Source organism: Haliotis asinina, chromosome 5, assembly GCF_037392515.1.
Source record: "Haliotis asinina isolate JCU_RB_2024 chromosome 5, JCU_Hal_asi_v2, whole genome shotgun sequence".
In the NCBI taxonomy this organism is placed as follows: domain Eukaryota; kingdom Metazoa; phylum Mollusca; class Gastropoda; order Lepetellida; family Haliotidae; genus Haliotis; species Haliotis asinina.
The window spans coordinates 28,402,799-28,428,223 of NC_090284.1; the positions used below are offsets into that span (position 1 = coordinate 28,402,799).

At 38.5% G+C, this 25,425-nt stretch overlaps 2 protein-coding genes across 14 annotated transcripts in view; one reads left to right on the forward strand and one right to left on the reverse strand.

Annotated features, from left to right (window-relative positions):
- The first annotated feature begins 893 nt into the window (after positions 1-893).
- LOC137283436 (RNA pseudouridylate synthase domain-containing protein 1-like) lies at positions 894-22,870 on the forward strand. Its single transcript, XM_067814912.1, has 4 exons — positions 894-1,147; positions 7,285-7,408; positions 9,770-9,977; positions 22,235-22,870. The coding sequence occupies exons 1-4, from the start codon at positions 933-935 to the stop codon at positions 22,561-22,563; spliced, it is 876 nt and encodes a 291-aa protein (XP_067671013.1). The 5' UTR covers positions 894-932; the 3' UTR covers positions 22,564-22,870.
- Positions 22,871-23,508: 638 nt separating this feature from the next.
- The window catches only part of LOC137283437 (stearoyl-CoA desaturase 5-like), a 30,739-nt gene continuing 28,822 nt past the window's right edge, over positions 23,509-25,425 (reverse strand). For all 13 annotated transcript variants that reach the window (XM_067814918.1, XM_067814917.1, XM_067814920.1 and 10 more), the window contains one exon: positions 23,509-25,359. In XM_067814918.1, the coding sequence (XP_067671019.1) occupies positions 24,936-25,359 (424 nt within the window). In that variant the 3' untranslated portion in view covers positions 23,509-24,935. The remainder of the gene's footprint in view (positions 25,360-25,425) is intronic.

Genomic DNA, 25,425 nt, shown 5'->3' on the forward strand with positions numbered 1-25,425 from the left:
CTGATTTCGTTTTACGTGTAGTTGTTTAGAAATAAAAAGTTAGATACAAATGGAAAATAAAGAAATTAACACACTCGCGAGTGTGTCATATTGTTTTTACGAAACTCGTGTCTGAAAAATCCATATATATATTTTCTCACACTCGTTTCATAAAAACAATATGACACGCTCGTGTATTAATCTCTCTTTACATTACTGGCTGCTTGTAACCATCACACAGACAATTGTATAGTCTAAAGTAAACACTTCACCACTCTGAGATGTTTTAAAAAAGCAACACTGGAATACTCTGATATGTTTTGGATGTTGAGGATTAACACTACTGCAAAAACACTTGTAACAGGTTTCTTTTAATCTTAGTGTTTTCTAAACGTTTGGTCCTTATGAGATAAGTCTAACCGGTGTTACTGTAAGTTAGACTCTCGATCGTCATGAAAAAAAGAGGCACGGCGCATAGTGCCACTGAAAATGTACGTCACGTACGTGTGACCTAACACCTAATACTTTTGTCCAACATAATTTGTATTTAGGGATGTCACATAACCACGATGTCACTCGGTAATCTTATTCAAACGAATTCGTCTTCGTGGAAGGAGTTTTAATAAGCCTCAGTTTTATATGTACCATCAATTTGTTAAGGGAAATAATCAATGCAATCTGCTTGTTTACAAAGTTCCATGTCTTTCTTAAATATTGCTGGAAATAATAACGATTTATATGTATAATTCAGGTACTTCTGTGCATATAGTTATGTCTGAATTACCAAAACCTAGTGCAACTAAAAGAGACGTTCATTTGAACGTGATACGAGAGCACGATGTTATGTTTGAAATTGACTCTCAAAATAGTATGAAGAAAGATTCGATGCCGTTTTGACTTGGTGCCGTTTCAGCGTGGTTTTATCTTTTCGTGCAGCTGGCTGATACTAGTAAATGGTTCCTGTGACTCGTTGCAGTGTGCGTTTAGGGCGAGCAATGAGCGATCAGTTGAAAATACTTTATCAAAGTAAAGATGTGCTGGTTGTAGACAAAAATGTCGATACTAAAATAAATTCGAACGATGAATGTGCCAACGAAGTGACAGTTGCGAAACAGCTAGCAAGAAACGTCCCTCACCTCATAGACAACACGATAGAATTCGGATTCAGGTAGGTTTGGGACTTATGCCTGGTATGATTGCCTAAATCTGAATTGGTGATAGAGAAAAAAAAAGCCCAAAACATCCACAATGACAGGGAGGTGTGATTATGGGATCAGTGGAGAACAGCACGACCTTATATGACTCGCTTGTTCAGTTGTTAAAACGCTTATACTCTCACCCACTATCTAGTTAACCCACGTAAGTCAGGTTACTGTCCCAACGAATGAGTCCATGCCCAACTGTTTCACCATGTAATTCAGCGCACGAGTGGTACAATACTATTCAATTAACTTGACTAACAGTTGTTAAACATATGCCATGCCCTCAGCTAACAAAGATTCACATTCTGTGGAAGACTTACAAACCCACCAGGAAGATTCCTAGGGGTTATGTGAAGAGTACATGAATTCAAAATTATGTGGCTGTCCACCACCTGTCAATAGATTCTAACAAATTATAGGTGCCAGGATAAAGAAAAATATGTATTTTTTTTTTTAGTCAATATATTATTTATACTTATGCTGAATATTGCCACTCAACCCTTAGACAATATGATAAAATTGATAATTGATAAAGGATTTCTCGACTTAATAATGGCATTGTTCTGTATTGGCGTGATTTTCAATTTACAATGGGCTTATCGAGTAGGATAAACTGATATCTGTAAGAAAATTGAGCTGCCATTTGGTCATGCAATTGTCAAATACACTTGATGTGTGCCCTGGCTTAGGTTCTTAGACCAACAACAGACACAGTGTTTAACTGACGACTGTTTCAAAAAGTATAATCAAGAGAGATGACTCCCAACACATCATGTGGTACGCTGTACAGTGAGAAAATCAAGATCATGAGGCATCCTTCCTTACATAAAAACACATCTATCGTTCGACTCAGATCTGCTGTTCAGGAGAACACAAGGCCATTGTGATGAGATGATTTTGTTTCAGTGATGGCTAGGGCTGTTACTCAGGGTCACGTCTGATAAAGAGAAAGAGATGTTTCCATCTCGGCAACAGCAAGTGAAATCATAAAATTCAATCATGTAATAACAACAGATAATAAATAGTTTTGAATATCACAGTTAAAAAAACATGTTATCAATTTAAGTGTCAGGAAAAAGATATTGCACTTTGGGAAAAATGGGAGCACATGGTCTCAGCCATGCAACACATGTCATATTTGGGATTTCACTTTCTTTTAGGAAACTACAAATTCTAGTACTTTTTTTTAGGTTGAGTCCCATCAGGGATTCGAACCCGCACCCTCAGAGTCAGGCACCTAATTGCCAGCACACAAAGTCAGCCGTCTAACCTGCTCAGCTACTTCTGAGCGGGCTAACATACGAGGGCTGGCTGAAAAGTTCTCAGCCTGAGTGGTTTTTCCCCACCAGGTAGAGACAGGTGTTTGCCACCAATGAGGACAATCATTTAGTGAATCATAGACACAAAAACTACAAACGTACTAATAGTTTTATCTCAACTACAGCTCTTTTGGTAAACCTACCCTCTGAAATTATCAGAAATGGACAAAACTGAATACAGGGCAGTCATCAAGTACTTGCAAAAGAAAGGGATGTTCCCAACACAGATACATGCTGACATGGTCTCCACTCTAGGGGATGATGCTCCTTCATTTTCCACAGTAAAGAAGTGGGCTGCAGAATTTAAGCGTGGCAGACAAAGCCTTGATGATGACCCACGCTTAGGAAGGCCTTCAACAGCAACCACTCCAGAAAACATCACGTGAGTGCTCGATATGTTGATGGATGATCGACGATTGACTACTCGACATATTGCTAGTGTAGTGGGCATCTCTCATGAGAGGGTTGAGCATATTATCACCAACGAATTAGGAATGACTAAAGTTTCTGCAAGATGGGTGCCAAAGCTCTTGACAGCAGAACAGAAACGTGTCAGGTTCCAGACGTCCCTTGACAATTTGCGTCGTTTTGAAGCAGATCCCGATGATTTTGTGGCACGATTTGTAACCATGGATGAGACCTGGATACATCACTTTCAACCAGAAACAAAACTGCAGTCAAAACAGTGGAAGCATCCTGATTCACCAGCTCCAAAGAAAGCCAAGTCTGTTCCTTCAGCTGGAAAGGTGATGGCATCAGTCTTTTGGGATTCCAGGGGTATTCTGCTCATTGATTAGCTTGAAAAAGGTCAAACTATCAACGGCAGATACTATGCTGATCTACTGAACCAGTTACGAGAAGCAATCAAAGCCAAATGACGAGGGATGATCGCTAAAGGTGTCCTCTTCCACCAAGACAATGCGCCTGTTCACAAATCATTGACCATCCTCCTTATTCACCTGATTTGGCTCCTTCTGACTTCCACCTGTTCCCCAAAATGAAAAAGGAACTCGCCAGTCGCCATTTTGCAAGTAATGATGACGTCATTTCCACTGTGACTGATTTTTTTAGGGTAGCTGAAGAAGATTTCTTCCTGACCGGGATTCGGGCCTTGCAGCATCGCTGGCAAAAGTGTGTGAACTTGGAAGTGGACTATGTAGAAAAATAAATTACAAACGTGGACTTTGTAACTTTTTTTCACAGTGAGGCTTAGAACTTTTCAGCCAACCCTTGTATGTTGCATTTGACCACTTTCTAAATGGCATCGTGGTCTCAGCCGTGTTTATTAATTTATACTAATTGTGAGCTGTTTATGAAGTGTGCTCTAGACAGGGCATCCACAGGAGGTATATCTTTTCCTGGACTGTATCAAAGTTCAAAGTTGTACCTTTGTGCGCTAAGGAGTAAACTCATTGGTGCTTTTGATAGAAGTTTGTTATCAGTCACTGCCTTGACAGGTTTTCCATAATTGTAATGATGAAATCTCTCTAGGCCAAAAGTCAAACATTTCTTTATCAATTTTAGCACTTCCTTCTCTGCATCTGTCAGTGCTCAGCATGCAAAAGCCACTGGTTTCCTGACCCGTGAAGGTCCCGGGGTAGAATAGGCCTTCAGCAACCCATGCTTGCCATAAAAGGTGACTATGCTTGTCGTAAGAGGCGACTAACGGGATCGGGTGGTCAGACTAGCTGACTTGGTTGACACATGTCATCGGTTCCCCATTGCGCAGATCGATGCTTATGTTGTTGATCACTGGATTGTCTGGTCCAGACTCGATTATTTACAGACCGTCGCCATATAGCTGGAATATTGCTAAGTGTGACGTAAAACTAAACTCACTCACTCACCCACTGGTTTCCCACCTGGAAGTAGAACAGATCTGAATCTGAATTCACATACGTCATTTTCCAAGGTTAGTTTGTTTTAAGGATGATGGAAGGTTAGAACAGATAAATCTGACTTTAGTCTTGATTTACTCAAAGGCTTTCTCCTGGGTTCCATGGAACATCTTTCTTTGTGAGGTTTCATAGCAGCTGTGTGACATCCTTCAAGTTTGGTAGAAATTTTGCTCAGCAATTCGCAAGTCCCAGGAATCATGTCAGGTCTTCTAGATTCAGAGGTTGCAGCATGTCTACTATGGCCCTAACTTTCTCTGGGTCAGATTGTAGAACGTCCTTGTGAGTGATGTGTTGCACCATGTCTTTGGTCTTGTGCCTGATTTTGACCAATCCTTTGTCATTAGAAACCAATCTTTATCCAATGACATCACTTCTTACAAGTGGGAAAATACTCTTAGCAGGGTAAAGCAACCTTGCTTATGCTCAGAGCTTTCAAACAATACTCACCAAACTCAAATGAATCACCTCACATGTTATTCATACAAAACTTCGAAAACAGATCAGTTTCATGCTTTTGGTTCACATTACCGAGCAGAAAGCCAATGAGATCAGGAAATAGATGACCGTTCATATTATTTTAGAAATCTTTTTATGATAATTTTCTGATTACATAAAAATTAAAACATTCATGAAAATAGTTGGGGGATACTGTGGCATGTAAAGATCAATGTCATGGCAGTAGAAACCTCTGCTTGACTAGTGTTGAAAGTGCTGATGGAGAGGTAATACAAAAACAAATGAAACAAAACAAAAAACGAGCCTTGGGAAAAAAATAGGCATGACATGTGCATTGTGTTTGAGTGTTGAGGGACATAACATGGTCTCTTTATTCACAGAAGATTAATTGATGCTCATTTATCTGTTTATAAGTTATAAATTAGAGCAGCTTGAAACTCCTGGCATTGATGATTTCAATACAGAGCACTCAGTGATGGCATGGCATTTGGGGGCCAAGAGGATGTCATCTTTCAGGGATGTGTTAGAGCCAAGCAGACAGAGCTGCAGCTCATGTTGTTGATGACATTGATAATGTAGTTGTTGGTGAAGAACCAGAGGTTGTAAGTGTTGGTCATGCTGAAGCAGCTACCAGAGATGATGACAAACACTCTGGTGATCTCTCAGATTATTGTTCTGGTTATTCTGACACAGAGGAAAAGATGGAGGACCTCAAATGATGAAAAAAATGGCATTTGCTCTTTCCAAAAGTCACCTTTGTTCATGGGCTGACAAGTCTGCTTGTATCCATGACAGAATATTCGAACCAATATTCTGTGGTATCATTGGGCTCAGAGCATTGAGTTTGATGTGAACCATCAGTTATCTTGTTTAATGTTGCGCAGTCATATCCATCTATCATGACTGAATTAGGCTATGCCAAATCATATTGTGTATTTGTTTGTTATGATACAACACCTCTGCCAATATTGCTTGACTAAGTGAAATTTATTTTTGTTGTTTGTTAATGATCGAAATTTAAGGATTACCAAAATTGTGTAAGGACTAGTAGTTTGGTGAGAGTCATTAGTCCTCATGGCTAGTAGACTTTTCAAATAGATTTCTATCCCTGGTAGAATGTTTATTGAAGCACCTGTGTCTACTTGGAGCACTTGATCTTCTCCATTAATGACCATGTGACACTTGTTCGCTAAGTTGATATTTTCTTTATCAAAGTCTGTTCTACTGATCCAGTCATGTTCTTTTTCAACACTGTGTATGGTATGTATCCATTCTTCTTACTCGTCTTTAGATGAATCTTCAGTGACTTGATGCACCTTATATGTCTTCTTTGTGTTAGCATACATGATTTAGAAGTGTTTCCTATTTTCACATGTAGAACAGGGATTTTGCCCAGGCATTGAGAACATATTTTCATTCACAGTATACAGCCTTTCAGATTAGATTTGTCAACACTCTGTGGTGATTTTATGGAACTTCTTTCTTTGTACAAACACTTTTATCACTGCATGCAGATACAATTTTCTTCACTCTTTCTGGTTTAAAAGCTTTGAGGCATCCTTAGCTGCTCTACAACTATCAATAGCCGTTGACAGAGTAGGCTGCCTTTCCCTCACTAATGCTTGCTGAGTTGTTTATCACTCACACCCAGCACTGTACGGTCCCTGAAAATTGAGTCAACATACTTTCCACAGTAAATTACAAGTCTTTACCAACCATCTGATGTTTGACTGGAAACTCTCAAAAGATTCAAACTCATTTTGTGATTGCTTGTTGAACACAAACGTTTCATGTGTTTCATTGATTTCTCCTATGGCAAATGTATCAAATGTTTCAGTCATATTGTTTAGAGTTATATCTTGTTCATCTTTGCTGAAGTGAAATCCAATGTACACATGTACTGCCCCGTCACTGATCAAGTTCAAGAATAATGCAACCTGATGAGGTCTCTCATCAAGTTATCTCAGTATTTCATAGTTTTCCACATCTGTTTGACAAGTTTCCAAGTCTCAGCTGCACTGATTTGTCTATGGAATGAGCTTACTATTTTCCACTCATCTGGCACCATGTTGCATGTCCTGGTTTGGGTCCTTAGGCCAACAACACTTTCACTTTCCAAGGACATGATGTTTAATCACTGATTTCAAAAAAGTACAACCAAGCAAGATCACTCCCAACTCATCATGTGGCAGAACGTACCACTAGAAAATCAAGATAAAGCAACACACTCATGCCTTCTATTGAGGTTATGACTTAGCTGACTGTCAGTGATGACAAACCGATGACAATGTGGCAAATACCCAAACATGTGTCTTACAGGTTAGGTTACATAGCAGATCAGTTGTCAAGATCACAGTGGTCAGATTTCTTCGTTACAAAGTTGAGCATTTGTCATGGTAACAGAATTCATCAAGGTGTTGTTATTTTCAGATTTGCACATCGTTTGGATCATGCAACCAGTGGTGTTCTCTGCATTGCCTTAAATAAAACCACTGCAGGTACTTTCCAGAATTGTTTCAGTCAAAGGAAGATAATGAAGCATTATCTGGCACTAGTAAGTTTTTAACATCTTCTCACAGCGCATCTTATGATCATCACTTTCATGTATAAGAATCCAAGTACTGTGGGCCCAATAAGTTATGACACATGACCACTTTCATAGTTGTTTCAGGTCATAGACTATTGCTGTCTGAAACATGATGTGTATTGATTCCATATCACTATGTATAGAGTGAATGAGTGAGTGAGTGAGTGAGTACAGTTTTACACTGCTTTTAGCAATATTCCAGCAATATCACAGCAGGGACACCAGAAATGGCCCAGCTTCATGTATTGTACCCATGTGAGAAATCGAACCAGGACCTTCAGGTTGAAGATCAAACACCTTAACCACTAGGCTACCCCATCACCCCTGGTATGTCTAGAAGTAGAATCTACACGTGACAACAAATATAATGAATGAAAGGTCAGATGGTGAGCAAGCATTGCAGAAAGGTTCAGCATGCTCAAAGTAACTTTTTACGCTTACAACAGAAAAATACTTCATTAGAGGACTGCTAGATGTATTAATAGGCAAGTATTGTGTTTCACAATCAGAACAATCAATTTGCCAGTGATATTTTAAATGAACTTGTAACATTAGCTATTCAGGGTGTGAAAGTGAAACAACACGATGGGAAGTTTTTGAGAAAAAAAGCCAAATAACTGTTAGTGTTATATCATCTAATATTCCTCTTGGTATCTTGATTTACACCAAAACTGATGTAGACTAAGGCACATAGTATTTCTCACAGCACCTGTTATACTTATTTGAAATGAGTATACAAATTTTAAAAACATCTTGGGTATTTAAAAGTGTAGATACCCACTTGTAAACAGAAATACCCACTTAGTTTCATACGTATGGGTATCATACTCGCATGGTCAAAAGCTGATCTGGAGCTCTGCCAGCTGCAGAGTCAAAAGGTTTCTCTTCACTCAGAAATAGGGATTGAACAGTTTCTACCTGAAGGCAGCAACCTGATACTTTTGATGACTAGGTCAATTGGTTGATTGTTCACACTTGTAGCCCACAGGAACAATGACGAATTACATCATACTTATCATTAACATATTTGTATAGCACCCTATATGTTTTAGAAACTTCAACACTCTGAGGCACTTTACAGATAGTCACAAATGCTTCTGAGTGTAGGCTGATTTAAAGAGATAAGGTTTTACAACCTTCTTAAAAATGTCATGCAAGCAAGTGGAGGGTGTATGGAAGCCGACAAGAAGAGAAAAGTGCCAGTGAAGATAATGAAAGCTAAAGCAAGACAGTAAGAAAAATCATGATGCATTTGTGAGGATTTTGTAACAGAGGTAAACATAGAAATGAGCTCAATATAATATATATGAAGGTATATTTCAGTCTTTCATATTTTGACCTAATATTGTTCATTGTGCATTAACCGTGACCAACTGTCTCTAACAGGTGCATCTCCTTGTACTATAAATATCTCCTCAATAGCTACCAGACCAGCCAAGTCTAAACATCACTTTGTTGTTCCCACAGTAAACGTGTTCCACATGTTCACTTCAGATTTTCAATGTGACTGCTAAATTAATAAAAACTTTCTTTTCTCTCAAAATGCATTTTTGACTCTGAAACTCACAGGCCTAAACAGCTGAAAATAGTATAGATCTCAATTTGATGAGAGATCACAGTTTATTCAAATCATCAGTTTTTGTATTAATTTTTTTTAATGATTTATAATGATTTATGCAGAAAGTATATGAACATTTGATGAAACACCTTTTGTTATGTGTTGGTCTTTGTTAACATTTAAGAAAGTTAACAGTTTAGTTCTTCTGTACCTATTGGACAATCAAGAGTTTAAAAGAGAGTTATATATTTAGCATCATGTCAGCAATATTGGAAGTTTTAAAGCAGTTTCCGTACACACTATGGAAATCATGTAACAATCCTTGCTGGAACTGATTGGTGATTTCTGTCAAATCCTTTAGTGTTCATGATTATGTGATAACAAATCTTTCATATAGCATAGCTGTTGAAACCACTTTTTCCCTCATCGCTGGGGAAAAATGGTGAATGGTGAGCTCTGATTTTGCAGGCTTTTTTCATCGCATTTTTTTTATAGTGTGAATTGTCATTTTTGATGATTTGTTTTGTTAAGTGCATACCAAAAGGTATCAGAATCTGCAAAGTTGTGTTTTATGTTGCAACTTCAGCAAACATTAGCAATATGAAACATGTCCACTGACAGGTTAATTCTCTGGTTAACTTGATTTGGGCAGTATCTAGGTGGTCATTTAAGACCACACATTCAGTGTGGGTCTGACAAGATCGGGTATTCTGTGTTTAAAACTAGAGAAGAAAGCAGTCTGGAAGTAAATAGGTGTGTTTATTTGCCAGGTACATGGCCATATGGAAGACAGGTGCCTGTTTATTGATGTCCCTATTGGCCGAAGCTCCATCCATACAGACATCTATAGAATGTGTGTGTCCACCTCCCCACACTGTGTGCAGCCTGTGAAGAGGTCCACCACTGTCGCTGTGTGTCTTGAGACAGGGCTATATGCTGGAGCACCTGCATCTAAACTACTGTTGATACCTCTCACAGGTAGAGTATCAGGGGTTAAAAACTCCCATCGCCCCATGCCCGGGACAAGTCAGTTGTCATTTTGGGCAATCAAATAATGGTATCTTACTTGTCTGTGGACTACTAGATAATTTCCACTTATGGTTTCAAACTGCAAATAAACTTGGATTTCATTTCATATCTGCCCATAATGTAGCTATTACATTTTGCAATAATAGTAATTTAGAGCTATCGCTCTTTGAAATTTATCAAACTTCCATAAACAGTCCAGTAAACATTAGCATCAACCAATGTTCATAAAATCAGGGCAAGTGGAAAATTAGTCAGGACAAGTCACTTTCTTGTAGTCACTTGCCTTGTGGCAAGTTGCTTTTGAAAGAAATTTTGAACCCCTTAGTATTGTACATGCATCCAAACTACTGTTTATACCTCTGACAGGTACGGTATGGTACATGCATCTAAACCACTGTTGATACCTCTGACAGGTACGGTATGGTACATGCGTCTACACCACTGTTGATACCTCTGACAGGTACAGTATGGTACATGCGTCTACACCACTGTTGATACCTCTGACAGGTACGGTATGGTACATGCATATAAACCACTGTTGATACCTCTGACAGGTACGGTATGGTACATGCATCTAAACCACTGTTGATACCTCTGACAAGTAAAGTATGGTACATGCATCTACACCACTGTTGATACCTCTGACAGGTACGGTATGGTACATGCATATAAACCACTGTTGATACCTCTGACAGGTACGGTATGGTACATGCATATAAACCACTGTTGATACCTCTGACAGGTACAGTATGGTACATGCGTCTAAACCACTGTTGATACCTCTGACAGGTACGGTATGATACATGCGTCTACACCACTGTTGATACCTCTGACAGGTACGGTATGGTACATGCATCTACACCACTGTTGATACCTCTGACAGGTACAGTATGGTACATGCGTCTAAACCACTGTTGATACCTCTGACAGGTACGGTATGGTACATGCATCTAAACCACTGTTGATACCTGACAGGTACAGTATGGTACATGCGTCTAAACCACTGTTGATACCTCTGACAGGCACAGTATGGAACATGGTTGTGAGGTCCATCAAAAATCTGTACCATGTCATACTTGAAAATGTGGGATACAGCAATATCAAGAAAAACTAAAGCAACGTAGTTGCCAGCAGTCATGAGGTACTTCCCTCTCTTACTCTGCCCGACATGGAAACATGCTGTATGATAAGTTGAATGGACGTGCAATGCAGCTAGGTTGAACCGGGGAGAGGCAAACCCATGCTTTACTGTATTGAAACCATGGACGTGCAATGCAGCTAGGTTGAACCGGAGAGAGGCGAACCCATGCTTTACTGTATTGAAACCATGGACGTGCACTGCAGCTGGGCTGAACCGGGGAGTACATGTACTAAAGAATTATCTAGAACTAATAAGAATCTATCAAATAACACTATGTCAATTCTTTCTTAAAGCGATGTGAATGGGTGCAGTGTGGCTGATCAGGGTCAAGCGTGTCTGTCATCACCTCAGCAGTGGTGGCTGATGACTGGAAAGGACCCGTGAACAATTAATCACTGAGTAATCATGCAGAAGAACTTGTTATCATTACTAGGCGTTTGGCGACAAACATATGTTTTCTCTCTCGCGCGTCTGTCAGTAAAACAGGGAGTAGAGGGGTTATTAGATATCTGAATTTTCACACCTGCAATATTTCAGTCATATTGTGTCTAAAAACAAGTTATAATTTCATGATAATTTAAGGTAGATAATATAAACCTGCCACCGAAGGACAGTGAAATAACTAGTTTATCACAGACATAAATTTAAAACTAGAAATTAAATTCAAATCTTATAAACTAAACACAAACTAAAGTTTGAATTAGTACTACTAAACTGCTCTTCAATATAAACACTACCTTATCATCCTTCTTCTCTAACATGAACTAATCTTACCTGTAAGTCAAACTAGTTTGGTCAATGTGATTATCAAAACTCCATATCCCTGTCAGGTGAGCTTCCTAATGGACCAGACGATGGTTCTCATAACACCTGGGAAGTAGTAGTCTCTTAATGAGTGTCACGGACGAGGGCAGTGACTTTTCGAACTACCACATAAAATAAAAAGGCTGGTGACTAGTACTTTCCTATATATGATCCCAAGAAACAGAAATAATGGGCCAGGAGGAGGTACATGGAGTGGGTGCAGTAATATGAGATGAAGTCGTCAACAGTGATGGTGTGTAGTTTATCACTGTTGAACCTGCAGAGATCACTGTACAAGGTGATATAAAAAAGTAGTGAACATCACCTCAACAATGATATAAATGCAGTTGTTTTTATGTTTTATTTTTCTACATAATATATGTCAACCTCAAGCAATCTGGTTTGCTAAGTATCAACCTCACGATCCCCATTTTGTTTGACTTTTTATCTTGTTAACCCCCAAAACCGCAATAAATGCATCACAAATTTCAGGAAACAAAATATGCAAGAAGCATTTTGTGTGTTTGTGGTAGATAGAAGTCCACTGAAATCAAACTTATATATTAAAGTGCATAGAAAAGCAATTTGAAACTACAGTCACTTGTTGTAGTGACTACCCCTTCATGTTTACTGAAAGAGCTTATTTTGGAGATGCTACCCACCCCTCCTTCATTAGGACATTACTGATTCTAATTTTTTCACTATTTATACCAAGGGTTTAAGCTAAATACTGAATGATCACCCAAGTGACAGCTTCCAATATATTGTAAACAGTGCCAGCTAGAATATCTGGACACAATGTTAATGAAAGAGTGGAATGTCCTTAAAAAGCAGCCCCTGTCTAAATCTAAATCAAGCAATCCAATTCTTTGCTGTTGATTATGATGGGAATACATTCAATACCATTCTGAAAATATTTCATATAATATTATCTGATAACATACCATTATCCTGGAGGTAGCAGATGACATATTGCTTTCTTTTTCTGCATTTATTTTACAAATATTATACCCCAATGTGTTGTGGTGACTCATATCTCATGAACCACATTACCCACATATAAGGCTTTGCTAATAATCCCTTCACAATGAAATGGAAACTTTACAAACATTGGACATAAAAAATATAGTTAGGCTCACTACTTTTTGATATTCCCTCACACCGTGATAGATGTGGTCAAGAACGTCGAACAGAGAGGGCACATCCTATTCAGCTGAAGCACTGAACAAACTGGGAGCTCCGCATTGGACTGCTGGTCCAAACTAATAAAAAAAAATGGTGCACTGGTTGGATGTGTCAAGTTGAATGGGAGCAGCACACGGTAGGTTAGTGCCGAACTGATCAGGAGAGGCGCACTATGTTGAAGTGCCAAACCAAATGGGAGTGGTGTACTGGCCTGTAGTGCCGTACTGAAGGTGATTAGTCTTCATCACTGAAACAGTCTAACCGGGATCCTTAAAAGTCAGCTTGGCATTCATCATCCTCGGAGGGGGAAGATTTTCTGCACGCTCTGTTGGACTCACTGACAAAGTAAATTACTCCCCTTGCGACCTTGAGATGATCAAGGTCACCAAACCTGACTGAGACCTTTCTTTTACTGTGATAAATATAGATACCATACATGAAAAGAATCTAGTCAGCAGTTCTTAAGATATTCCCGAAGAGTCCTGAAGATTTGATGCAACTTAGCCTACAGCATGTTTCTATCATGAAATCATAATTCATACCAAACTTCACTATTAATTGTAACCAGTACAAGCAATACATTAACATTCAAATATTAGGAAAATATAAATATAGTATATTAGTTTTATCATGTATCAGTAATAGCTTAGACAAAGACTCCTGTCAAAAGTAGTAAAACTTATCCCCCAGACATTCTATTGAAAAAGGTATAAGTTATGACCACACAATTTCACAGACTTAAAATCCTAGCCTGAGGTAATCAGAACTCCACTGTATGACAAAACATTCACTAAGAGAAGGGTTATGTCTTGACAGTTTAATAAACTGCTTTGATGAGGTAAACATGCCATCACCTACAGTAAAATAACATTATGCAAACACCAGTTTAAAGATCCAGTCCAGAGTAAGCAATCAAGCATCCAGTAAATGTGCCAACAAGATTAAGGCAACATAGAATAGGATTAAAAGATTAAGTACTCCCCATGTCTGGTCATTAAAGTTGTTCTTGTAGGACACACCCCATTTTGTTTATTCTGCATTTCATTGGCTATTGTAGGTTACACCCATTTGTGTATCAGTTAGCAAATCATAATCTTTGTATTGTTTCAATTTTAGCTAAATAGTCTCCAGCTCCATTTGTCCATCAGTAGGGCTTAGACTCCATACACAGGTCAGCTCTAGCCCTCAGCCCAGAGGGTTGTACCGACTCTCTGTGGCCACCCTTGTTATTCTATTTCTTGTTAATGAAGTTGTAACTAGCTTCTTGTGACTTCAGACTCCTTGCTTAGCTAATTCCCCAAGGCAGACCAGCACGCCAGTTAGATAAGGGATTTCACTGGAACCCTCACTTGGACCAAGACCTATATACAGTAATAACTTTTATATACTGTAATAAAATTTCCATGCCATGGTCAAAGCAGGGAGCCTATATAGAGAGGGGAGGTGAAACTCCTCGAAAAACCGCTGAACGTATGTCTCGCTTTGTCACGTGACCAGTGGAGACAATATGGCGGCAGCTTAGTATTAAAGATTGAGCTCGGTTCATTTTAAACAGCTGATTACATTCGCTGAGTGTTGTGACAACTCGGAACCTACACGTAGAAGGTAAGTCACCTGTTCTGTTACTTCAGTTCTAGTCACATATTTGTAAATAGTGTCAGTATAAGAAAATATGTTTGTAGTAAAGTTTCAAGTCGGCATCTTGTAACTCTCTGGCTTCAATTATCGGTACACAGCGAAGATAGACTGAGTTTCGTCAACAAAAGCTTCTTTCACACATTCCTTTCTGTTTTAGCAGGGAAATATACCTTTAGTTGAGAGGTGTCTGCAAGCAATAGTGATAGTTTTGTGACTTAAAAACATGTTGGGGTTTAATTGGGGTGTGTGAAAAATGTGGCAGATCGCCGATCTGATCTGATGCGCCATTGAAATACTACACGCCGTTGTTTGAAGTGTGTCTAGATATTGCTCAACACCGTCTTTCACATACACCTTTAATTTTTATGAGGGGAATTTACCATCAGGCGAAAGGTGTTTGCAGGTAATAGTGATAGTTTCATAATCTAAAATAAATTGTTAGGACGTACTTGAGGTGTGTGAAACATGTGCCATCTCACCGATCTGATCCGATCCGCCATTGAAATATTCCACGGCGTTGTTTGAGTGCTTTTGTTTCAGCTTCAAAAACTTCATTCACATACACCTTTAATTTCCATTAGGGGAACATACCATCTAGTGAAAGGTGTTTGGAGGTAATAGTGCTAATTTTATAATTTAAAAAAATCGGTAGGGTGTTTTTGAGGTATTGAAAAATGTGCCATCTCGCGGTTCTGTTCTGATCCGCCATTGAAATAGTATAACTTTGAGTGTTTCTAGTTATTGCTCCAAAACCTCTTTCACATGCACCTTAAATATCTATGAGGGGAATATACTATGACCCGAAAGGTGTTTGCAGGTAATATTTATAATTTGATAATCTAAACATATTGTTAGGATGTATTTGAGGTGTGTGAAAAACGTGTCATCTCGCTGATCTGTTCTGATCCGCCATTGAAATACTACACAGCATTTTTTGAGTGTTTCTAGTTATTGCTCAAAAAACTTCTTTCACACACACCTTTAATTTCTGTTAGGGAAACGTTCCATCTGGTGAGAGGTGTTTGGAAGTAATAGTGAAGATTTTATGAATTAAAAAGATAATTGGAAGGGTGTATACATTCACAAGTATTTCATGTGTGTGAAAAATATGACATATCGTTGATCTGATCTGATCACTCATTACTACAAGCCAATGTTTGAATGTGTTTAGTCGTCCTAAAATTCATTTCTTTCAAATACACCTCTAAGTATTGAGGGGAATATTCTATCTGGTGAAAGTGTGAGGTATGACATATCTGATCTGCTCTAATCTGCCATGGATGCCTTTGATGCTTGAATGTTTTAGTTCTGAAACTATTGTTGATATTTGACAAAACTGCAAAGGACGTTTTAACGCTTTGTGATGGTTTTAAACTTTCTGGTTTTTTTAGGTGGGAGTGACTGTGTCAGTTGACATTCTGTCAGTATCCATGCAATTGCGCACATGCAGGAAGACATCTGGTCATCTTCATTAACTGCCCTCTTAAAAAACATAATTTCGACTTTGCCACGACCGTCCATTTGTCCATTATAGACTGAGTGTCTGTAAGAATGAGATTTAACTTAACATGTGCTTAACTTTCCAAACTGTATTCCTGAAGGAAAAAGAAATAAAAATGTGTTCCTCCCTTGTCACATTTTTTCTATCAAAAATTAAAAATCAAAGTCTTACTCGTCAGTTTTGAAAATAATGTGCCTGAGAAACATATTTTTATGCAGCCTAAGCATTCCACACAAACAGAAAACCACTGAAACATAATGAGGCATTTTAATTGTGTAACAGATCATTTCAAATACATATAATAACAGTGTTTGCAGTTCTTTAGTTTGCCATTTGGCCATCAGGGCTTGCTGCCACTTGCAGTCTTTAAAGTCCGCATAGCCATTTTGTTGAAATCAAACCAATAAACACAAAATAGTCTTCATTGTAGAGAGTTTCACAGTCCCTACAAAATCCATTAGTGAAGTGTATGGAGCACAGAGAAGTTTATATTAGTTATAGACTGCTGACATTCCTATGCGGCACTGAATATATAATACTATGAAGTGAAACTGGAAGTTATCCTAACATGAAGGATCAGGGATAATTCCTGAACATTAATACAAATTATGGGCAAGATGCTAGTTGAAAAGAAATGAGATCTAATTGACAGAAGACCACAAGGGCCTGCAGATAACTGAAACTGTTGGCCTGATACATTAACAACCGACGCTGGGCCTCTGGGCTGGCGATCGTTTCGAACGCTGTATCAAAATTGTCACATAAACAGAGAGTCTTTGAACAAGGCAATGTGTAAACACATTCTCAAGTCCTCTCATTAATCCACACATGCATCATTCGGCGACAGGAAGTGTAACCAGCTTGTTGTGACAACATTCAGGGGAGCCTACTCCAATTTACCGAGTATTACTCCGGGAGATGCCGATAGTTTCCGACAATAAACTGGTTGAAATACTGTTAAGCGCAGCCGATTTGCGCTGAGAACAAACCAAGTCGACGTGTGCAGTGGAGCATGACGAGGCACACGTTAATTAGTACAAATGGTAAGGAAAGCAAGCGAGTGACCAATCCCTGTTATAGAGTATCCCTGGTCAAAGTAAGTGTGAGAAGTGCATACAGTGAGATCGGATAAGTTTAAAACTAAAATATGCTATTCTACATAGCACCACACTCTGTTTAAACTAAACTTGTAAAACAGGCTATCACAACTCAAGATGACCAGCCCTTACAGTATGTTCATGCAGATACATTTTGAACAGATTTTCTCAATGATATTCAGAAGTTACATGACCAAACCTGGAACAAAACTGAAACTATCATGAATGTAAATCTCTCTAAATTCAGAAATATCTGCTGGTATGACATTCGCGGAGGATGTAGGTAAACCTCTCCATAGAAGAGTTTTTGTAGTGGAAGTGAAAAGGGTGGCCACTGCCTCATACTTAGTGTGCCCTGAATACTTCTCCAGTGAGAGTGCCGTACTTCAGTGTGTGTCTGTCTCTGTGTGTGTTTGTGTTTTTGTTTGTTAGAAAGAGAAAAACCCTTCTGTGGTGTATATGTAACAGAGGTGTTCCTCTCTAACACTTGAGAGGGTTTCCAGGGATTTATTCCGGTGCTGGGAGTGTGGGATATGGAGATCCCCAGTTGGCTGTCAGTCCAGATAACTGAACTGACAAAAATGCCCTGAATGATAAAATATACATAAATCACTACGTGTCTTTCATATATGCAATACATATCATTGTTACACATTCAGTATGATTATCACTGTACTATTGATACGTCTGATAACTGCCAGTCATGCAGATTTAAGCAGACATGTATTCCAATCTTTACTCACATAAATGATAATTATAATTACAAATATATACAATCCCAATCTAAAAATTGCATCACCTCATCTCAGGGACGCAGACTAGGCCAAAAGCTTATTAATAGTGCCCACATGCAGCAAGAAATGGCAACATTTCCATAACTGCTTGGAGATGGAGATTCCAATTTAATGTGCATTCTCCTTTCAAGAGCTTCTACAATATGTCCACCATGTCCATATATCATACATATTGCTTCAGCCAAAGAAGATTTTTGAGCTTCTCTCATTAATCCAGAAGAGTCAAAGAGCGAGGAAGGAAAGCTTGACAACTCAAAGAGGTCTGAAACATTGTCAAACATGGTATCTGCTGCAGTTATAAGGCACTGGAAATGTAGTTGGTGGTCAAACTGCACATCTGCCTCTGGTTTCACGGTTACCTTTGTATTCACCTGTACTGCCAGGTTGGCTTTCTTGAAATTGTATTTGACAACCGTCTTACCACACATGGACTGCACAATCCTTTTTCTGATTTCCTGTGAATGAGAAAGTGACTGCTTTGTCTTGCTAAGGACTTCCTGTATATGATTGAAAGATGGGCTATCGTTGATATCATTGGGAAATATTTCTTCAGCCATGATATTTTAATATAGTTTAGAAGGATCACAAAGATCTTCAGACAATATGGTATGGATGATCCATCGGTTCGAGTATCAACTTCTGTGGCGTAGCATCTGTATCAGAGCCTACAGCTTTGTTGACAAGAAGATAATTGAGAACTCTGTCGACGAGAAGGTGTCCTCTAACAGCTCGTGCAAATGCTTTCCCGCTAAGCATATGAGAAACAGCATTTGAAGCATTAACCGTTTCCAGGGTCTCTTGCAAACCTGTTCCTCACATGATATAGCCAATGCATCTGAGAAAACTCAAGTCTGTATGAAATCATCCTAGTTGAAGAATTATCTTTTACAGATAGCTGTGATCAGGCTCATTGCTGACAATTGTAAGCACCTTCCAGAACAGAGGCTGGTCAAAGGTGATCACAGGCTTGGAACCATAGCCAAAAGCTTGCTCTGAGATGAATGTCAGTGTAGAGTACATAGATCACTGAGGGAAGTTCCCTTGCTGAAATTGTGGAATAGTAGTTGGTTGATATGCAGCAGCACTGGTTTCAAAACACTGTAGGAGGAACAGAACCCCATAGCATGCAGGGTTTCAATGAGAAACTTTGATCTAAAGTGATGGTGGAGCTGTACACCACGTCCAGTCTGGAATGGAGCTAACAGGAGCCTTGATCTTGCATCCTGAATTATAGCCTGGTCAATGGAAGCAATCTTTCTCAGGTATCATGTACATTAGGAGAGTCTTCAATGAATCTGGAATGTAGTCAATATTGTGTTGAATGGATGACATCTCCTCTGATGATGAATAAGATATTTTGAGGGGGTGATGTCCTTGTCCAAAGTATAAACTTTGCTGCTGTCTTTATTAGCTTCAGCTTTTCTGTAGTAGAGTTGTTTTTGTGTGGGTGTCCATAGCAGTCCTGGAGAACTGTTTCTGCTGTTGTTCTGAAAGTTACAACATTTGACTTGCCATTCATTTCAGTAATGATGATAGAATCCCCAAAGTGTTCTTGTGTCTTCGTGTTTCATATAATCATGGCTATAAGCACTATCTCTAATCAACTGTGTCATATGGTGAACAAGGTTGCCAACTGTCATCTGTTCATTGTCATTATCTTTCACATACTCTATTACTTTCATGAAGGCCTTAGTGCGACTGGAAGTTACAGGTGTTCTTGGAGTGCATTTCTGCTTCTTTTCTACACGACAAAGTTTTGGTATTTGACGGCCAGTTTGAAAGTTAACATTGCATGGTTGATGGTACAATGCATCTGCAGCACGTAAATCATTCACTGACTCAAGCTTGCCTTGAACATCCTGGGCCCTTTCATCACCATGTTCCTGACATATTTTCTGGATGGTGCTTTGAAATTCTAAAGTTCTGACTGGGTGGACTTCTTGGGACCTCTTCTCTCCTGATAGACGTGCATACTGTCCACAGAACGAACAATGTTCAGAAAACACAAAAATTGATATTTTAGAACACGTTGGTCTTTCACTTGAATCATTTAAATGCGGCTGTTGGGAAAAACATGTTTTATCACACTTGGGTTGGTATACATCTTTCGGCATTCTTGATGAACAACTTGGCCAGCTTGAACATGCAAAGAGTCGCCATGAGCTGAACTTGCTGAATTAATTCCATCCCAGCCTTTGTTCCTCGAAATTACCATGGGCTTTCCGTTACGGTCAAGGTTGCATTAATGCATATTCCATTGATGCTTGAAAATATCTGAAAATAAAATAAATGAATTTTATCATATAACCAAGATTGAAATATGTGTACAAATCCTTTATTGGTTATAGTGATGATAAAATGTATTTTCATTTTACATCTAGAAAAGACATGTATCCACTTGTAACTATTTTATTATAAAAAGTGTTTTAAATTATGTAAAAAAAATGCCATAAAAGACAACACCTTTCCTCGATGAATATAACATAAACGATCACTTAATGGTACGACAAACATCTAACAATGTCACCTTCCCCTTACTAACAGAAGTAATGATGCCATTACAACTGCAAAATAACAAAAATACCATGTATTTCCATGCAAATGTGTTTCAAACTTATTTATATATTCTCTCGTATTTTTTGTCCCATGTACTGTAACGTTTTACGAGAAAATGGGCTTTTAACTGAACCGAAAGCAATAGTAAACTTTTTAGATGCATTATGGCGTAAATGGGCTTCTATAGATTTTTTTCTTAAACAGAATCACTCCTTGAAAATGTCAATATTTTACATTACATAGCAACCAATAAGCATTATTATGTATAAAATGTCTACGGTTTCCGGCAATACTTCCAAATACCCATTTCTATGTTCATATTTGTCTATTTTTTAGAATTCATTAACCCCAAACAACAGTGTGCCGTTGAGTAAATGTGACGTGATTATTTGCAAGAAATAACTTTCCTTGACAAAATGTGCCGCAGTATATAACATCAATGTGAACTTAACATATGTTAATGTTACATTTATAGGTCTATAAAGATAAATACTTACCCAAACTGATGAATTGTCCACAATTTCAACGTTGATTTCAACGTTCACCAAATGAAGGTCACCACAGATGTTGAGAGTTAAGTCCCTTTTATACTATGGAGGCCCAGCATTGCGAGCCACATTGCAAAAAAATAGTTCCTTGTTTAAAGTAAAAATATACATATTTCCACCCCTTAGATATTTCTAGACTTTTATGTTACTGGGCAATACATTTGTGTTTCATTTCAGCTAAAAGCATTTCTTTTGCAGACAGTTCAAGGTTAAATCTTAGACTGACTGGACTAACAGTAACTTTATGCTTCATACAACCAGAGCTATACAAAGAAAGGCTTTATTTCCTATAGCAACTTCTGGAGGTGGAGTTTTCAAAGTCTTGAAAACTCAAAGACTGTTACAAAGAAAGCGTGATGGAATAGAGTGAGTGAGTGAGTTAATATTTAACGTTACGTTGGCAATATTGCAGCCATATTGTGACGATGATGGAATAGAAATTAACATGGTTCAAGAACAATCGTTTGTAACACTTGCTTGGAAATTATACAGGAATTGTAGACTAAGAAGTTAAATTTGAAGTTATGTTGTACAAACAGCACAAATAAATTGGATAAATGTCACAATATGTTATATGTATATTAAATCTACAGCCTTAGAAAAAATTGGGTGTATGGTAAGAGTTTTCCCACTGAGCAGTCAGGGAGGGTGATGAAAGGGAGTCAAGTCAGCATGCTCCATTTGGTCTCTCAATCTCAGTCATTGAGTTTGTTATATACTAGACCCCTGCATTTCTTCACAATAGTGTATCTGGATATTCTGTCTGGTATTTTTTCATGAGTTAGTTGAAACACTCAATTGCTTTGACTGAAAATGTAAAACCTCTAACAGGGTGAGTTACATTTTAAACCCAAATGGCTGGGGAGTGTTTTAACCACAACATGTGTTGTTATTGTTTTTGCTATGACATTGCAAGTGCAATGCTTTTTCTTTTATCTGCAGGTCGTACCCATCAGCTGCGTGTACACTGCTGTCATATTGGTCACCGAATCATAGGTGACTACATGTATAGCGACCGGACTGATACCCAGCCACCTCGCATGATGTTACATTCCTATAGAATCCATGTTCCAGTGAAGCCACAGCCCCTGGACGTCACAGCTCCAGACTACTTTGTGTCTGCTATAGACCCATCATGGCAGGCTACCCAGCTGTTTACTACATACAAGGCGTTTTGTGACACTTTCTACAATCAGGGACCAAACAAGTCTGCTCTCAATATCACAGACTTAAATCCTAAGACAGTGACTGTTGAACTTGAGATGAGTTGATCATGGATTACTAAGTTAAATAAGATACTATCATGGTTAAAGTGGAGATCACCAACTATTTTGAATGTGAAGGCATCACTGAAGTGCGAGTTGGAAGTGCACAACCTTATCAGACACTTAAACATTACTTCACGCAGAGGTCACTTTCCAATCTGCCAGCAGGAATCATGAAAATGGTTCCAAAATTAAGATGAAAAATGTTTTACTTGAAGTACCATTATTAATAACGTAACATTAATTTCTGTTGTACAAATATTTATAATTGCTGCAATTTGTACAGGTTCATTAAAGCTCATTTTCAGTCTGATGTGGTAGAAACAGACTATCATGTAGAAACATTGATTTTAGCCTGTGAAATTGGGCACAGATGACTGTACTCACCTGAAAAGTTAAAGGATCTGTAGCAACAATCTACATTCTGTTAGGATTAATATCCTGAAGCTTTGTTTTCAAAGTGACATAACTGATTCTGAAATGATTCCCCAAAACAGATTCAAAATTGCCAGGTCATGCAAGCAAGCCCTCACTTTACATTTCTTCAAATCGGTTGTAAATGAACTTTGGACTCGAAAGCTTTCAGGTGCATATGGACTTTGAGTGCACTTCAGTCAAATTACAGTATTCTCTTCAAGACTTCAGTTAAGGAAGACAATTCAGAGTCAGAAGAGTCCTGGATATCTGAGAAGGGAAATGGGGAACTTTATCCAAGTTGACTTTCCTCTCCACGCACAGGTACATACCTACCCTGTAGCCAACTACTCATTACCAGTTCAACAACTAACTCAATCATTTTGTCAACCAGTTTCATGAAATGTGTTTAGATGACAAACACCCACCTTATTTTACAAAAGTGCAATACCTGTGCTGAATGTTCTTTACACACTAGGATGTCCGTGCCAACTCAGTTGGTTTACTGTCAACTCAGAAATGAAAACAAAGTAGAAATATTTGTTAATCACTTTATTTTATATTATATCCAGGATTGTTTCGGAAATTCAGTGAAATCATTTAATAAACAAAACTATGACAATGAAATAAATAACAAAAGGCAAATCTATCAAAGATACAAATAACTCAAACAACAAACTACAATCTTATATGATTCATATTACATCAGCCAACCAAGACCACATGATTGCTGGACATTGACAATGAAACACCCAGGCTTTTAATCCATAAGCAGACTGATGTGACGAGAACCACACAGCAGGGAGCAACTGGAACAGTACAAACATGGACAGCAGTCCAATACAAAACTAATGTATATAATCTGTAGGTTATCTACAACACGAGAACTCACATACTCCACCTTTCACAATTTTAGATTCAGAATATCTGTATATGCACAGAGCGGATGCGGGACATTTTGAACTAATTTGCCAGTGTATGAGGTGGTTGAAAGTTCTGGCTTTTGTTCTTGGGCATAATACTCATTGATAACATTTAACCACTGTACAGCAATGTGTCAATACAAATAGGTCTCCATTTTACACTTCACCCAAACATGCTAACCACTCACAGCATACCTTCGACTGAGTGACTATCCTGTTCCTTGGTCCAAGGTTCATGACAGCAATACACTTGGAGGAGGACCACATCTCATTCACTTTCTCTCAAGTAGCCAAGGTGGAACACTGTCCACTTGACATCATTAACATCTTCATATTACATCACAGGGGAAAAATTCATTACACAAAAGTAAGCCCATTCAAGGCCACATACAGGCCAGATTCAAGCCTTACTACCAAGATCTTCCATAAAATGGTTCATCTCATGAAATAATTTCTTTTTGATTAAATTTTTCCCAAATGTGGTAAGTTGAGTTCCTGCCCAGCCAGTCTAATCACTATCATTTCTCACATGTACCAGCCATACACAATGGACCTCAAACCATGAATACTGCAAAAGAAATTCCACTTACAATCTACTATTTCTGTTGAACAAGTGGCAAACTGCTTTAAATACAATCAAAACAAAATAATTTGGTTATCATCGTGACAGTGATCATATTCATACAAGTGATATTTTCACTCTTCCAAAAATGACCTGACACAGAAAGCGAGGTCTTACTGTGAAGTTGACGTATACTTGAACTTTCAGCTTTATTTCGATTTATGCTCAATGACTTGATTACATGTATTAATACATTTGATATTAATTTGGCATGTTTGATTGCTTCTGGCAAAGTGACTTTCCAGTATACAGCAAGCCAATATCTCTGACACTTTATTCAGTCACTGTATTGGCAATAGTTCTGTCAGGAAAGGTGAAACAACAGTGCACTTTTTTTTTCACATAATACAAGAGAATTTCTCACATTGCTGCAGCTTTTCTTCACTCCAACAAAGCCCAGCAGTCTTCACATTTTCCTATCAAGGACTACCTTCCCCAGTCCTGAGTTTCCTTGCTTTGATAACATCATCAGGAATCTTGCGGCGGTCATAAGCTAGTCCAAGATATGCCATGGCGTCAATAAAGAAAGTAGTTATATTGATTTTCCAGCCAAACTCACTGGTTGCATAGTCTTGAGGAAAGGTATGGTGGTAGTTGTGGAAGCCCTCCCCTACGGCACTCAGTGCCACCATCATGTTTTCTGCTGGATTGATGCGCTTGTCATACGGCCTCATGCCCCACATGTGTGCGGCACTGTTCACCAGCCATGTGGCATTCAGTCCCAGGCAGTAACGCAAGATGGCAGCAAGGTAGAAGGATACAAACAGACTCTCTCCCCAGAAATACCATGGTACCACAGTTGGCACAATGAAACAGAATAGCAGCACAGATGGAACATAAAATCTGAAAATGGAAAACAATGCAAACTGATAATGAATTAGGATGACAATTTTGGTACATAAGAATGCA

What these genes read in the sequence shown, in the direction of transcription:
- LOC137283436 (XM_067814912.1), top strand. Translation starts at nt 933, where the DNA reads ATGGTTCCTGTGACTCGTTGCAGTGTGCGTTTAGGGCGAGCAATGAGC. An exon ending in TGAAGCATTATCTGGCACTA is followed by an intron (nt 7,409 to 9,769) that starts GTAAGTTTTTAA and finishes TTTATTTGCCAG; the next exon opens with GTACATGGCCATATGGAAGA. An exon ending in ACTGTTGATACCTCTCACAG is followed by an intron (nt 9,978 to 22,234) that starts GTAGAGTATCAG and finishes TTTTATCTGCAG; the next exon opens with GTCGTACCCATCAGCTGCGT.